The sequence below is a fragment of the Clupea harengus genome, chromosome 7 (assembly GCF_900700415.2).
Source record: "Clupea harengus chromosome 7, Ch_v2.0.2, whole genome shotgun sequence".
NCBI lineage: Eukaryota > Metazoa > Chordata > Actinopteri > Clupeiformes > Clupeidae > Clupea > Clupea harengus.
In genome coordinates this window covers 12,706,405-12,721,889 of record NC_045158.1, presented here as the reverse complement: position 1 = coordinate 12,721,889, position 15,485 = coordinate 12,706,405, and the positions used below count along the sequence as shown (strand labels likewise).

The following is a 15,485-nucleotide window of genomic DNA, read 5'->3' as shown; positions in this document are numbered from 1 at the left end:
TAATGAATTCATTTATTGACAAAATAATGTAATACCATAATGATATTAATTCACATTTTAATTATAAATCTTGAAATTCGACAGACTTTAAAAATGATTGGTTGCTTTCAGGACCTTACGTACTGTACGTTGTTCTTCCGGATTTCACACGTGGGGGTAAATGGGTAAATGTGACGTGCTGGGAAATATCTCGTTATGAAAAAGTAAAATATTTCGATATACTAAACTGTCTGTGTATCTTAAAAATGGGGAAATTAAACGTTGTTCTTCTAAGGTATCTTTCACGGGATGATTTCCGGGTTCTAACTGCCGTAAGTATCCTTGTAAATAGCCGTTTTAGCTATCCAGGTAACATTAGCCAAGATAGCTTACAACTTGGTTAGCTCACGCTTGCTTTAGTTGTGGTAACCTTAGCTAGATAGCTGTTTTTAGAATTAAATATTTGTATGTCATACTTTCTAACCAGCCACTGTATCTTATCCGTATGTATGCGTATATCTCTAGCCACATTATCTTTAGGTAACTTATCTGAGTACCGTTAGCTGATTGCCTCCCCAAGTGAACTAACGTTATCTGCATTCGTGTGCTGTATGAATTATGCTTGCCATAGGTCGAAATGGGAATGAAAAATCATGAAATCGTCCCAGTGAGCCTCGTCGCCTCCATAGCTAGTCTCAAACATGGGGGATGCAATAAAGTCCTGAGAGAGTTGGTAAAACACAAACTGATGGCCTACGAACGGTCAAAGAGTAAGTTGACATTTTATTTACTGTAAACGGTCATTGTGAATGATGTGTCATGTGTGGAATGAAAGAGTGATTATCTCCATTTCAGTGGTGCAAGGATATCGACTAAATTATGGAGGCTATGATTACCTGGCACTGAAGACTCTGTCATCACGGGATGTCATCACATCTGTTGGAAATCAAATGGGAGTAGGCAAAGAGTCAGGTAGGCTCGACACTTTGTTTTTGTTATTATGTGAGTTAGGTTCCAAGTGGTCCCACCCTCTTGCATGTTGTGAAATACGTTTCCACGTTGAAACCTCAGCCATCAAAGCTGCTCTTTAATGATCCAAACACCAATAATCACTAGGTTGATGTCTGTGATTATTGACTGCATTGTGTGCCCAGTAAGTCGATTTTAATTTGTGTGGTAGACATAAGGTAATGATACAACAGAATTGTGGATTTTTGGCACAATGGTACTCATTTAATTTGGAACTTTTTCACTTCCATGTGCATGCTCTCTCTGAAGAACCGATATTACCTTGCTTTGTATTTGCTGCTGGTCTGCTAGTCAAATGCTGTCTCTACTGGTGCTTATGCATCCTAAATCCGATGCAGAGTTGACTTCATAACGTCTTCAATTAGTTTGAATCTGTGTAGCTCTACATAATTAGACATCAAGGTTGTGTTGAAATGATATGTTATGATCTTAAATTACTCCACAGACATCTACATTGTTGCAAACGGCGAGGATGAGCAGTTTGCATTAAAACTGCACAGACTTGGAAGGACATCTTTCCGAAACTTAAAGAACAAGCGGGATTATCACAAGGGCCGCACCGGCATGTCTTGGCTCTATCTGTCCCGCCTCTCCGCCATGAAAGAGTTTGCCTATATGAAGGTATGGCACCAGGATTTGTTGCTGTTGACCAAGTTAGTGTCCCATATTAACATCAACATGTGTTCACAGTTCTGCTAGTTATTGAGCTAAATAGAGGAATTTAATTAGCTTTTAATGCTCAAAGACTGTTCATCAGATGTGGTCTTTATTTTTTTCTGGACCGCCTCAGCGTTGATTAGCAATCCTGAGAGTGCGGTGTGGTGTTGAGTGGATGCCTGTGCCTGACCACCTCGTGTCTCCCATCTGGCAGGCGTTGTACGAAAGGGGATTTCCTGTCCCAAAACCTGTGGATTACAACAGGCACGCAGTTGTGATGGAGCTCATCAATGGATATCCTCTGTGAGTGATCCTTTAATGATTCTTGTAATTGTTTCCATCATGACTGGTTAATTAGTGTTTTTTTTTGTTGTTGCTTTAGAGATTTTGATATTGAAGGAGACTGTTTTCTCTTGTATGCATTTTTACACAGATCTCTGATCTTCATAAATAAACTCCTCAAAAAAAGTTCGGAAACGTTATTTCGTTCGATTATTCCTCCCCTTTAATAATACCAATTGGTATTGTATTTTATATCGTTGGAAAGCTTGATTAGTCACCTTTACAACGAGGTACAACTTGTAAGGATCGTGCATTCGTGGAATGAGCAACACAGCTAACCGTGTGGGTAGCGGCCCAAAAATATTTGCCAAAATCCCCAGCAATATTCTTCTGTTGGTATTCACTCTCGTTTTGAGTTGCTTGGTGGATTGGATGATTGCACTCTTCCTCAGTAATAAGGAAAAAACAAAACATATTGGCCATTTTTACACTTTATTAATTTTATACTGTCAGGGACCTCAGTAGCGTGGAAGATCCATACGCAGCTACAACAGTTTGGCACCTCCTCCTCATGCTGGTCACCAGCCTGGTCACACACTGCTGTGGGATGGCATCCCATTCCGCAACCAGGATTTGTCGCAAGTCAGCCAACATGGTTGCGTTGGTCACTCTGGCACACCCAAGCTGATCCCACAAGTATTCAATTGGGTTGAGGTCTGGACTCACGGCAGGCCATTCCATCCTCTCCACTCCCAAATTCTGGAGGGACTGTGATGATCCTACCTCTGTGGGGGTGAGCGTTGTCATCCTGGAGGATGGAGTTAGGTCCCAGATTCTGGAGATATGGGATCGCCACTGGCTCCAGAATCTTATTCCGATATCTCACTGAATACCAACAGAAGAATATTGCAGGGGATTTTGGCACATTTTTTGGGGCCGCTACCCATACGGTTAGCTGTGTTGCTCATTCCACGAATGCACGACCCTTACAAGTTGTACCTCGTTGGAAAGGTGACTAATCAGGCTTTCCAACAATATAAAATACAATACCAATTGCTATTATTAAAGGGGAGGAATAATCGACCGAAATAACGTTTCCTAACTTTTTTTGAGGAGTTTATATGGGAAGATGTATAACAAAAAAAGTAACCCAAGTTACGTTGCATTCCTGTTGTGTTTTTTACCCTGTCGTGTACATTATGAAGATTGTGCGTATGATCGCACATCATTAGTAGTGCTCAAGAAATGCTTCATGTAATTCTTTTGAAATTGGTTTCAATTTGGCTAGAACAGTCTTTACAACACAGTCTTACAGTAAGAATGATTGGGAACATAACGTTTAAGATTGAGATCACAATGTTTACTGTTTCCCCATCTCTCTGTTTCCTCGTTTCAGATGTCAGGTTCGGGAGGTGGCCGATGCTTCTGCTCTGTACAATGAGATCATGGAACTGATCGTCAAGCTGGCCAACCACGGGCTCATCCACGGAGATTTCAACGAGTTCAACCTCATGCTCGACGACAACGATCACGTCACCATGATCGACTTTCCCCAGATGGTGTCCACCTCGCATTTCAATGCCGAATGGTAATCGCATCAGTGTGACTGGCAAACAGCATCGACTGTACAGAGCTTGGTAGACTCTAATAGACTTTAATAAATGAAGCTCAACTTGTTGGTTACAACGTTATCCTCTTGCACACAGGTATTTTGACCGCGATGTAAGATGCGTCCGAGAATACTTCATCAGACGTTACAATTATGAGAGCGAACTTTACCCAACTTTCAAAGACATAAGGTAATGTGTGTAATATACACAATGTGCAATGGATTGTCAGCCTATCCGTGCCTTTTGACATACCGTCTGTGACAGACTAGTTGTTAATTGGGGCTGGGTTTTGTTTGTGTAGGCGAGGGTGTTCACTGGACGTGGAGATTTCAGCCAGCGGCTACACCAAAGCCATGCAGAAGGACGACGAGCTTCTCCACCCAGAGGGTCCGGAGGGAGCCGAGGGACAGAGCGAGGACGATGAGGACGATGAGGACCCAGAGGAAGGCCCCAGTGAACCAGTTGACCTCGGCACCGAAGAGGCGGCAAACCTGGAGGAGTACAAGCAAGCCATGTTGGAACTGGAGGGGCTAAGACTGGACGAGGACACTAAGACAAGCCAGCGTGATCCCAGCAAAGACCAGCCAGACTGTGACCCAAGCCAGGGTGGCCCCATTCACAAACAGACAGACAACAAAGCCCAGAACCAGAGTGAACTAGAACGTAACGTGGATGAAACCGAGACGAGAACAGAAGCTCTGCCAAAGGAACTAGGAGCTGGAAATTGCACGAGTCCCAGGAGTGATGAGGAGCTGGAGGCGGCGGACGAGTGCCCTGACCTTGTCGACCTCTCAGCCATCAACAAAGAATTCAAGCCTTTCAGGTACATGGATTGCTTCATTGGGCACTTGAAAGCTTCAGCTATCTTCTTCAGTTACAATCAGTACTGCTCAATTCAAAATCAATGGGTAGTTTTTTTTTTTTTTTTTAGCATGAAGTCTATTTACTCTGTTGGCAGAGATTTAGTTTGTATGTTTAGTTTAGTTGTTTATGGTTTATGTATATAAGTAATACATTAGTTAACATCAAGAAACTATGAACCTCAGTATGATTAAATGCCATGAAGTCATGATGACATTTATTTTAACCCATGCTTTATGCCTCAAATCAAAGTTTGTATTTGGAATTTTTCTCTGAGCCCTCAGTAAGTTGAGAGAAAGTGCTCAATATGTGTGTGTGTGTGTGTGTGTGTGTGTGGGCCTAAATGGTCAAATCAGGACCAATTTCCCTTCATGCATGTCATGCCTAATAAGTGCGGATGTATGGCCTCCCACAGAGACGGTGAAAGTCTCCAGCACGTTAACGAGCATCGGAGGAGAACCACCAGCGAGAGCACAGTGGCCAGCACCGACAGTATCACCAGCTGCTCCACCATTGCCCCGGTGAGTACACGCACACACACACACACACACACACACACACACACACACACACTGCTCTCCTCTGACCTCTTAATCTACAGCACCACCTGGTGGCCAGGATGAAAACCTCTCACCCTCACGTTGGTCATAGCTGCGTTTTTAAGGGTTTCCCATTTTCCCCTGCTCTCCCCTTTTGATCGCTCAGGTCTTGGTAATGAGCCTTACAAATTGACATGGAGTTTGATCACAAGTCTTGACAATGTCACGGAAAAAGGATAGCTGCTCGATTTCCCTCTTTAGTGTGCATTAGTAACATAATCATGGCATTTCTCTCTCCCCCCCCCCCCTTTCTGATTAGCAGTGGAAGAGGGGTAGAGGGAGAGAGGTCATTAACGTTGAGCGCATTACCGCTTAAATGTACTGCCTACCAGCCCATGAAAGCCCTCAGAAAGCAGAGGCAAAAATCAATCGTCCCGGACACCCCCTTGTCAGATAATCACGAGGTTGGATCACGACCGGGGCCAGCTTAAGTGCCTTTTAGGTCACGTGACACAGGCTGGGGCCAGGGCCGATGGCTGGGGCTGGTGCAGCTCTCGGCTGGGCTGAGTGTTGGGTTGCAGCTATTGGCAGCCAGAGACACCTTAGCCTCTGAGGCAGGAGCAAGCCCACGCTGCCCCAAGTCCAAGTCTTATATTGATGTGTGCTGTTCAGCTACTAGTCTGGTCCACTGCACCAATTGCATCTTGTTTGTTTCAGAACTGAACAGTCAGTTGGTTTTCTCTATAAACATGACTTCAGCACAGAACAACTCCCGTCAGCAAGACAGACATGTCACCTTCAATGCAAAATTAATGTTATTATCCTTAATATCCATGCTTAAATGTGCAGTAGTTTTTAATAGTTTTGAATTAGGGCCTATTCTCTCTATTTTCTATATGCTGTCTATACCCCTATACATACGTTCACTTGCTCAGGTTTACCTCAGTCTTTGGAGTGCAAGGCCACTCTCTCCCACACCCTCGGCTGCTGAGGTTTGTAGCCAAGGCTCCAGCTGTGAGGTGTAGTATTTCTCTTTTTATATCTCCATGTCCTTGGTTAAATATTTTTCAAGTTTTTATTAGACATATTTGGAGACCCATAATACGGAATAGGTTTAAAGGTCCATCAAATATCGAAGTATTAACACATGTCAGATTAGTTTTTCTCCAGTACAAACAACACCTCCCAATTCTTTGGATTTCTAGCGTAACTTTGGGACGGCTCCGCTGGTGTGTTCTCTCTTAACCTCGCCCTCTCCACCTTGCCCAGATCTTTCGCTTCTTTCTGTCACCCCCCTTCTCACTATGACCCTCGACCCCACTCCATCTCTCTCCATCAGTCTTCTCTTCTCCATGTTACTAATGTTTGCATTCTCTCTCTCTCTCTCTCTCTCTCTCTCTCTCCCCCCTCTTACTTACACTCTTTCTCCCTCTCTTTTTCTCTCTCTCTCCTGCAGGAGGTGATCAGACAGAAAGTGAAGCGGCAGCTGTCGAAGCACCAGAAGGCTGCCATCCACCGGCGCCTGCAGAAGGGAGAGGCCAGCCTGGTGACCAAGGCCCGCCGGGAGAACTCCAGCAACATCAAGAGCAGCCTGGACTGCGCTGACTTCTGGGGCTGAGCCACAGAGGGGTGGGGTGCGGTGGGGTGGGCTGGTAGTCCAGGACTCCGATCTCCAGGGAACAGTCAAACCCTGAGGACAGTGAGCAGAGATGCATACCTGAGATTAAATCATGTTTGGCATGTCCGGTGGGAGGGAAGTGGAGGTGGAATTCATAAATATATTTTTTTGTGTGTATTCTTTGTGAATATGAAATGCTATTGATGGCATAAGTAAAAAAAAAAAAAAAAATAGGAAACAACGGCGCATCCTTTTCTATCTGCTTGCATCCTGTTTTCTTGAATTTATCACAGAAGCATGAGAATACTGGCTTCAATGAATGATGTGAACATGTGTGCTGCTGCATTTGGTCGTGCACTTTATATTTTCTACATAGAGCTGCTGCTAAAAGAAGTTTGAAAGAAATCCACCTGAAACTCAAGGAAATCACCTCATCCATAAAGAAATAAGTTTCCACTCCATTTTCTGTCAACTGGTGTGGAACCTTTAGTTACCAAAGCATTATCAAGCTGGCATGAGTATTCCAACATCAATCCATCCAAGTTGGAAAGCAAAGGGGTGGCTGGGTAAGGAAAGAAAAGATAAGTAAATACAGCTCTTTGTGTGTCTTAAGCCAGTTCCTGGCGCAAGCCTCCAGCTATAGGGCCTGTGCCAGGCAAGGCCAGGCTACCATGTGCCACAGTTTACATCTCACACCGCAGGAGTCTTAAACAAAGGGCACTTTATCCAGGAAGCGCTCAGGTTATGTCAACACAGCCGCTGCAGCCTCTCATCTGATAGGGCATCTGAAAACAATGGTCCAATGTAGATGATATGGGTAACATATATGTCCTAGAGGGCTATTTTAGTCAGTCTAAATGTGATGTTAGAATTACGTTCCAGCCTGGAATGATGAATGGAATCTACCATGGTAATGGATTATAAAGCAAACAGAATTCTCTGGGCTTCTGAGTAGGATGAAGAGTGGGTTTCATCAATCAGATGTCCATAGATGTGAGGAACTTTCTGCTCTTCCCAGTGTCTCTGCGTTTCCTTTGCGGTCTGTGTTATTTCCTGTGCAGACAGTTCCCATTTCTTGACCTAGGCAGGGGCACCGTGAGGCTTGGTCTGCCCATCCCACATTCTGGCTAGTCTGGCTTTAGTCGGGCTAGTGCATCACATTGAGAGAGGCGAAAACATGCAAAAGCTGATACCCATTCAACCGTTTCTCACGATTCACTCTGTATTGCAGTTACCCTAATGAAAGCCACTCTTTTGATTATTGTGTAGATATAGACCCGTACAAAATCGGACTGCATTACAAAGCAACTGGGGATTCTGTCTATTGGTTGCTACTTAGATCCCATCTAGCCAGACTGAGAAATCAATTGAGATTCACAAACTCTTCAGGTTGTGGTGTTTGCTCCCAAGGCCTTTTCATTTGGGATGCAGTTCCCCTCCTCCTCCCATGTCATGATTGTCAAGGGGGCCCGTCAGCTATGCAAAGCACTTCTCTCCATTCCCAGGGACCCTCACAATGAGGCTGTATTATGAATGGGGCTGCCTAAATACACGTCCCACGCTAAAGACCCAGGGGGAGCTGGAAAAAGTAGTTGAACAGTTGAATCTCGAGATGATATTCATGCCTATATTGACAAAACACGAGAGAGGGAGATTAACAATTGGGTAACAGACCATTTGAGACCATCTGTCTTTTTATCTCTTCAAACTGAGGTGTTGACTTGATCACTGGGAGTTGATGAGTTTGTTAAGGACCAATGCCTTTGTCCAAAGCTCAAATTGTTGATGTTTTGTGTGCGTGTGTGTGTTCACACAATTTCATTGCTCTACATCCCTGCTGTATATTCTCATATTTTCATTGAACGCGAGAGCTCGGCACAACTTGTGTGATGTGTGTATTTTTCTTTGAGCGACTGCAAAAAAGCGCTGACAGGTCTGACAAGAAATGCATCATTTTTAAATCACTTTGGCGGAGAATATGAAGAACACATTTTCTTGCCGCTCAGTTTGGGGCTGAAAAAAGCACCCACTTTTTGGCTGTTGAGTCAGGCAGTTGGAGAAATAAGATGTGAGATTGAGCATGAGTGAATTGAGAAGGGGGCTGCAGCATTCCTGTGTAGGGATTTAGGTAGTCTGAATGTGTGTGTGTGAGCAAGTGAGGAGATGGGGTGAGGAGGGACTGAACTGCCGCAGTCAGACTCGCAGCTAATTAGTTCAGCTCTCCACAAAGGTGGGCCAGCCACAGAAGGGGGACCCCTGGGGCCGGCTTTGGAGCGCTCGCCATACTTGATTGGAGGTCGGGAGGAGAAGTGGAGTAAAAAGACTTTGGGTGGGGGGACCCCCCTTCTGCATTTGTTCTCTTGTGGAACTGCGCTCGGCTGGGAGTTGTTCACATTAACCGGGGGAGCATGTGAGTTGGTTTTTTGGTGTTTCTTGGAATTTGAACAGGGACCCCCAAGCACTTGTTGAGCATTTGGGATTCCTTGGGAGGAGAGGATGTCTGCACCTCACTTGCAGGACGGTCAAGTCTTCAAAGACTGTGAGTATAACTGAGCTGAAACTGTTTGACTGTCCCTCTGTGCTCATTTACAAGTTAGTTATTGTCTGTATGTAAGCAACAGCATATTGGATGTGCAGTTTGCATTCAGTAGGATGACTATGCTGTTTGGAAAAGAAGCTTTGAGAATTTAAAATGGGCCAAGTTGATATAAATAGTAAATTCATTTTTACAATGCATCATTGACTGGTGATTTCACCATGAAACAGAAAATATTTGTGGTTCACAAAATGAATTGTACTGAATATTAACATTACAACCATGGTTTGCAGAACTGCCTCTGTTAGTGTGTGTATAAACAGCTTTCCCTCTGCATCATCAGAAGTTGTATCAGGATGTAGACTACAACAGTGCCCATCCTTGTCACTTAATGTCAAACGTTTTCAAACAGCATGACATTCCAATGCAGTTTCCCAGCACCAGTGATTTGTAATACCAATGACAGCAATACACAATATTTCCTCTGTCTATGAGACACTGCCCATTCATCAAACTGAGGAGTGAATATGAGTTCTCATGCCATCTACAGGGTGTTACCCACTGTAACTAATTCCACTCAAATAAACAAAATGATGGAATTTTTCTCTGCTGTGAAAACACACCCATGTTCTCACCCAGACCAGGACCCTTACAACAATATATAATGGGCCCTTCTCTGTAATGTTATTGCAAGCCTCCTCGGAAAGATATGTCCAACATATCTTCACAGCCTTGATTAAAAGAGGCTGCATAAACAATTAATGTAAGGAACATGTTGAAACCATATCTCTAACATTCACGTCCCTGCTGCCGGCATGAAGCCAAGTCCATGACTTGTTTCTGTCACATTTAGTGAACACCTGTACAGCAATTCAACTTTTCCACCCTTCTATCAAGCCAGTTTTTACTGTGTATTTGCTTATCCAAACAATGTGCAGTAGATTTGCAAAGCGTATAATGCATGATTTAAAGTAAGTGAGTTGAATCATTGTGAGAGTTGACAGGCATTAATGTGCTGACCGGTTACAGGAGCTGAATATGATATTCAATATCAGAAGCCTCAGGGGAACTGCTCGAAAGAGGTCCATGGACCCAGCAGACATACACAGTGATTGTTTTTCACATTTAAAAAAATGTCCCTGCAGGGCAATTGGCTTTACTACAAAAGTCTAAATTGGGACTAATTCCTTAAAAGCTAATTGAAGGTCATTTTCACTGCTTGGCCCTTCCTCTCATGGGTGCCTTTGATGAATTGGATATAGACCTGGAAAATTCTTTTGGCCATGAATATAAGTTAAATAAACACAACAGAGAACTGGGTCTGCTACTGCCCCCTCTATCCTCTCAGATGCTTTCTGTCTGCCACCAAACCAGACATTTGCCCAAATACCTCTTATCTGTGAAGACATCCGTGAAGGGCACGTCAAATACAATTTGATGGAAAAATTACTGGAACCTCACTCTCATTCGGAAATGATACAAATGACATTTACTATAGACTAAATCTAGGTCTTTTGGACATGTTGAGAAAGGTAAAGTACTTCTTGACTCCTTTCACCATAAAATAATATAAATTATTTCACAATTGACGTGATTTTTGCGCTCTTCAATGTCTGTATAATATGGTTTCAATCAAATCAATTTGTTACAAAAATAAAAAGTAGCAAATGTATTTTCTCCCTGCATTTAAGTAAATCATTTAGGCTAAACATGTCATCACTTTTGTTTCCAGTGAACGTCGTGGCAATGCTTCATCAGTTTTGGGAACAGAAGCAGGTAAAGGAAGCCTCCCTCCACCCGGAGAATTTAGTCGTTTACGAGTCGTCCACCTCTCCGGTCCCACCTTTCATCTGCTACGTCACATTACCAGGCGGGAGCTGTTTCGGTAATTTCCAGGTAATTTTCGCTTTCACCCCGAACACAAACATGTCAACAGCCCTTCTTCGGACCAGGTGTGCATGTTAATGACTCCTGTGTGAGAGATTTCGCAAGTTAGTTCTCATCCAGAACGGTTGGCCTGATAAAGACCTTATTCAGCAGGTCGTGTCAGTGAAGTATGCCGAACTGAAGAGGTCAAACTATACACAGAAAGGAGCTAAGATCAGCAGGATTTCCACGCCAAGTCAGGGGGGAGAGAGAAGGGGAGACGCAGAGAGATTGTGTGAAAACTGGAGGAGCCAACAGGTGGTTCTTATTAGACCAATTACAAGAGCTCACCGCAAATCAGTCTGAGAAGGTTTCTTGCTATACGCGAGGAATGTTCTTGGGAGAAGGGAGACTAAAGTTTTTTTCACTGAGTAGGCTATAAAGATTTTTTTTTATTCATCAAATTGAAATATGAATAGAGCAATTTTGTGCAGAAACGATTATGGAACACCTGTGTAAAAATGGCTGGAGCTCAGATAAAGATAATATAATACTCCTCCGTAACTTTCTAAATTATTAAAAATATTCACTTGGAACCAACAGTGTCAAGAAATAAAGAACAGTTGCGTAAGTAATGTCTCATTAGTGGCTGATCCAAAGGCCTGTAGGTCTCTCATACCCTGCTTGTCTGCGATCCAAGTTTAACATGGTTGCAAATCCGCGCACCAGAGGGCAGCTGCTGCCATTTGGGCGAGGAAAGACGTTTGGCTCCAATGACGACACTGTATGAATAGGGCGCAGGCAGTGGCTTTGATTCGCGCGGGCCTTTGTACAGACGGGCCCTACATTCATGAGCATTCACGGGGGTCCCCTTCATTTGGACTGCTTTAATCCATTGGGCACAGTGGAATGACTCTCCCGAAGAGGTATTTCTCTCTCTGTTTTGGATCAAAGACGGGCCATCCGTTCATTCCCCCTAATTCCCTTGTTTCGCTCTCTTCCCACACGCTCTGACTGCCTGTTTTTGCACCTTATATTTTTTTTGTAAGTCAGAAAATCCCACAATGTCTGTAAATGGGACCATTGTGGCTCAGGGTTTTTCTTTTTTTCCTCACCGAACCAGCAAAGCCAGATGCTGATCTTAAATATGTTAACTTCAAAACTGGCTCTGATCTTGTTGTGAGAGTGCTTGCATAATCAGATCTGTAATCCCGTGATGGGTTTGGTATGTGTTATGTGCTGTTAAGTGCTGACACCCTTGCTTTCTGTGTGTTGCTCAGGCTTTTGGCTCGGTCTCTGTGTCACTTTTAATATATATTGCAGCACACTGCCCTAATAACACTTCACTAAGTTCACAACAGTATTGAGAGGCAAGACGGTGCAGTTCATTTATCTCTGCATTTGTGGTAATCACAAACTTGTTTCACTTGGAAGAGTGTGGTTGAGATCTCTCTATATTTATCTTTCTCTCTGTCTCTCTGTCTGTTTTTCCGTCTGGCTGTCCTTCCAACATTGCCAGAACTGTTACACCAAGGCAGAGGCCAGGCGTGATGCTGCCCGAATTGCCCTGATGAACTCCATGTTCAATGAGTTGCCCTCACGCAGGATCACCCCAGACTTCATCAAAAGAAGCCTTGAGGAGACTGTGGCTACTACAAATGTGAGTTGTGTCAGTTCCATGCATCATGACTACCATGCTCTCTTTCCTTTTATGTTGATGCTGTGTGTGTGTGTGTGTGTGTGTGTGTGTGTGTGTGTGTGTGCGCTATATATATGAAATGAGTGGACAAAGGAAGAAGTCAAAAGTGACAATTCAGAACCATGAATGTGCCATTTTGTGTATCTTTGCTCTACAATTAATTTGTTATGGTGAGCTCAAGCAAACCCAATGGTTAAGAGCTTTACTCCAACAAGCAAAGAATAGAAGGCTCTTGATAACCCCTAAACCCTTGTCTCCTGAAGGTCAGGAGGGGGCCCAATTTATGTGTGTGGTCTTCAGCATACCCTTGTACTCCCCCCTATTTCCCATGTAAAGGCCTTGCTATTCCTTTCTCCGATGGCATTGTAAAAGCTGAGAACATCGCTAGGACAACTAAAGGTCTGTGAGTCTCAGAAGATTGATGTGTGATCAGCGGAAGTCTGAGAAACGGTTCTTTTGTAGTGATTTCTTCAGCTGTTTGTGTTCTCACTGATTCCAGGGGTGTATTGAAGAGGCCTCAGATCCCAGCACAAGTATTGGAGCATACTGTCTCATGCTTGAATCAAACGCTGGCAAAACAATGCTGGAATTTCAGGTATATACATGTAATAAAGGCTTAATATGTTTAAGGTTCAAACGATTACAACCTTTGATACCTCCTGATGTTACATTTATATTAGGGCTTTTGATATTTGTTTAGATATTCTGCCATTTTTTGTTTCTTTTTGGAAATCCGCAGCTCATTAACATTGTTATTCTGCTTATCGACCATGTTATCTTCTCACCATCTAGGTAGAATTCCCCTAAACCCAAAGTTTCAAAACCCTGCATGTTATTAATACAGTACAGGCCCACCGTATTTTACTGTTTTAATGGTTACCTGAAATTGAATGTGCTCTTAAATTTCAAGAAGGCAGTAAATGAAAAAGGAAAGGAAGAGGAAATAGATTTGTTTTTTTATTTGACCTAAAGCAGCGTTTTCATCTGTGGGTTCTCTCCAAAGTACACAGATGTAATGTGAAACATTGCTCAGCATGTGTTTCAGTGGATGGATATCTCGCACACATAACTCATTTGTTGATATCTGCTGAAGTGCTACATGCTCAAACATGCCCATATCAATCTTTACAATAGCGTGTGATTTATGTAAAGGCAAAATGCCTAGGGCAATATTCAAACAAGTCCTAGGCTACAGGTTAAAATAATTTTTGTCCAACGAGCCATTGCAAACCTGCAGAGTAGGCTTCAAGAAAAATAATACCCCAAAAGTAATGATGTATCCCAGTCTATACATCTGTGGTTCGTTATGTTCGAAATTTGAAATACATGGCAAGATTCCAGGTAGACCCAAAGTAGCATTCCATTTTGCCCTGTTTTTCAGTGTCCCGAGGTAAGCTGCTGATGTATTACTAACAGATTGTTTGATAATGGAAACAATAAATATTCATTACTAAGCGTAATAACAAAAGCAATGTCTGTGTGGGTGATTTATATACACTTTACTTCTTCTCACACTCCGTTTTTCTTGTTCACTCTCAAGGAGATCATGACGATGTTTCAACTTTTGCACTGGAATGGGTCACTAAAAGCGTTTCGAGAGAGGAAATGTAGCCGCCAGGTATTATCCTCAAGCAGTGATAAATAAAACAAGAATGTATAAATAAAAATTGTGTTCCATGAAGTGGCGTTTTAATGCTGAGCTTTTCCTGAGCTACTACCACAAGGTCTAGATATTTTGGTAAATAAAAGAGTGTCATTGCCGAGTACCCGCAAATCTTTGATCTGTTCATTCATCTCTCTCAGAACGTCATTAACTATTACTCGCAGCACCGGCTTGATGAGTGCACACGGAGCCACATGGTGCTGGACTGGATGGTGCGGGAGCAGCAGACGCCTGGCCTGGTGTCCCAGCAGCTCCAGGTGGCCCTGCACGAGCTGGAGCAGGCCAGGCGCTCGGGCCGCGAGCTGCGCTTCTACAAGGAGAAGAAAGAGATCCTGAATATTGCTCTAAGTCAGGCTTATAGCGAGCAGCTGGAGTTCAGCCCAAATGGGGACCGGTGGTCTCACGTAGAGCCAAACCCAGATTCTTTCAGACATAACAGACAGCCGAGCCCGGAGAGCAGCCTGACAGACCAAACTGAAAGCTATGAATTCTACTCCCAAGAAAATATAAACGATAGAGAATCTCTCGGTTGATCTTCGTATCATATGGATTAGAAGGCGACTCATCTCTGGCCAGGATTAACATTGATGTGTTTTTCAGAGGTTGTGGGAGCAGTTAGGAACCTGCTTAATGATGTATCAATTATAATGTGAAATGATGGACAGTGGCTCTCCCACCCTCTAGAACTTGGGATCAGCCGAGTTGAAATTGTGAGTGTGGTGGCTGTGTGCTAATGTTAAAAGTAGGCCCTACTGATAGAGAGAGTAGGCTATTCGCCCTATGCCCATAGACCGATACTTTCTCTGTTGTTGATTCACACACAGATTCCATCAATGAGATCTTACAGGTGCCAAAGTGACACCAAATGGGCTTAGGCTTCGGGACACTTTTGTAGTAAAAACGCCGTCTTGCTTCGATAAAAAAAAAGGGAAGACATAAAATGTGTTTATAATGTAAATAAATGTTTCTACTGATGATTTGTCTCAGTGCTTATTTTGTGATCGCTCTCCACGCACATTCTCTCAAATCTATGGCTGTACACTTTTCACCAATTTTCACGCCATAGGACCGTAGGCATAAGACCCACGTCTATAGTCAGCCTAATGTTTACCGTTTCCGTCCTCTCTGAGGTACGAACTAGGTTTT

General features: G+C 43.4%; 2 protein-coding genes across 2 annotated transcripts; both read left to right on the top strand.

Moving 5' to 3' along the window:
- The first annotated feature begins 125 nt into the window (after positions 1 to 125).
- Positions 126 to 7,036, top strand: riok2 (RIO kinase 2 (yeast)). The gene is made up of 10 exons (XM_012828682.3): positions 126 to 311; positions 611 to 749; positions 835 to 951; positions 1,454 to 1,629; positions 1,880 to 1,968; positions 3,344 to 3,535; positions 3,654 to 3,746; positions 3,859 to 4,380; positions 4,834 to 4,939; positions 6,414 to 7,036. The coding sequence occupies exons 1-10, from the start codon at positions 246 to 248 to the stop codon at positions 6,573 to 6,575; spliced, it is 1,662 nt and encodes a 553-aa protein (XP_012684136.2). The 5' UTR covers positions 126 to 245; the 3' UTR covers positions 6,576 to 7,036.
- Positions 7,037 to 10,632: 3,596 nt separating this feature from the next.
- lix1 (limb and CNS expressed 1) lies at positions 10,633 to 15,419 on the top strand. The gene is made up of 5 exons (XM_031570560.2): positions 10,633 to 11,007; positions 12,497 to 12,637; positions 13,176 to 13,271; positions 14,217 to 14,294; positions 14,480 to 15,419. Exons 1-5 carry the CDS (start codon positions 10,822 to 10,824, stop codon positions 14,870 to 14,872), a joined length of 894 nt encoding a protein of 297 aa, XP_031426420.2. The 5' UTR covers positions 10,633 to 10,821; the 3' UTR covers positions 14,873 to 15,419.
- The last annotated feature ends 66 nt before the right edge of the window (positions 15,420 to 15,485 follow it).

Excerpts from the sequence above, each read along its gene's own strand:
- riok2 (XM_012828682.3), top strand. The coding sequence starts at position 246 with ATGGGGAAATTAAACGTTGTTCTTCTAAGGTATCTTTCACGGGATGAT. Across the intron at positions 952-1,453 it reads GGGAGTAGGCAAAGAGTCAG|ACATCTACATTGTTGCAAAC; the intron begins GTAGGCTCGACA and ends ATTACTCCACAG. Across the intron at positions 3,747-3,858 it reads CCAACTTTCAAAGACATAAG|GCGAGGGTGTTCACTGGACG; the intron begins GTAATGTGTGTA and ends TTGTTTGTGTAG.
- lix1 (XM_031570560.2), top strand. The coding sequence starts at position 10,822 with ATGTCATCACTTTTGTTTCCAGTGAACGTCGTGGCAATGCTTCATCAG. Across the intron at positions 12,638-13,175 it reads AGACTGTGGCTACTACAAAT|GGGTGTATTGAAGAGGCCTC; the intron begins GTGAGTTGTGTC and ends CACTGATTCCAG. Across the intron at positions 13,272-14,216 it reads AAACAATGCTGGAATTTCAG|GAGATCATGACGATGTTTCA; the intron begins GTATATACATGT and ends TTCACTCTCAAG.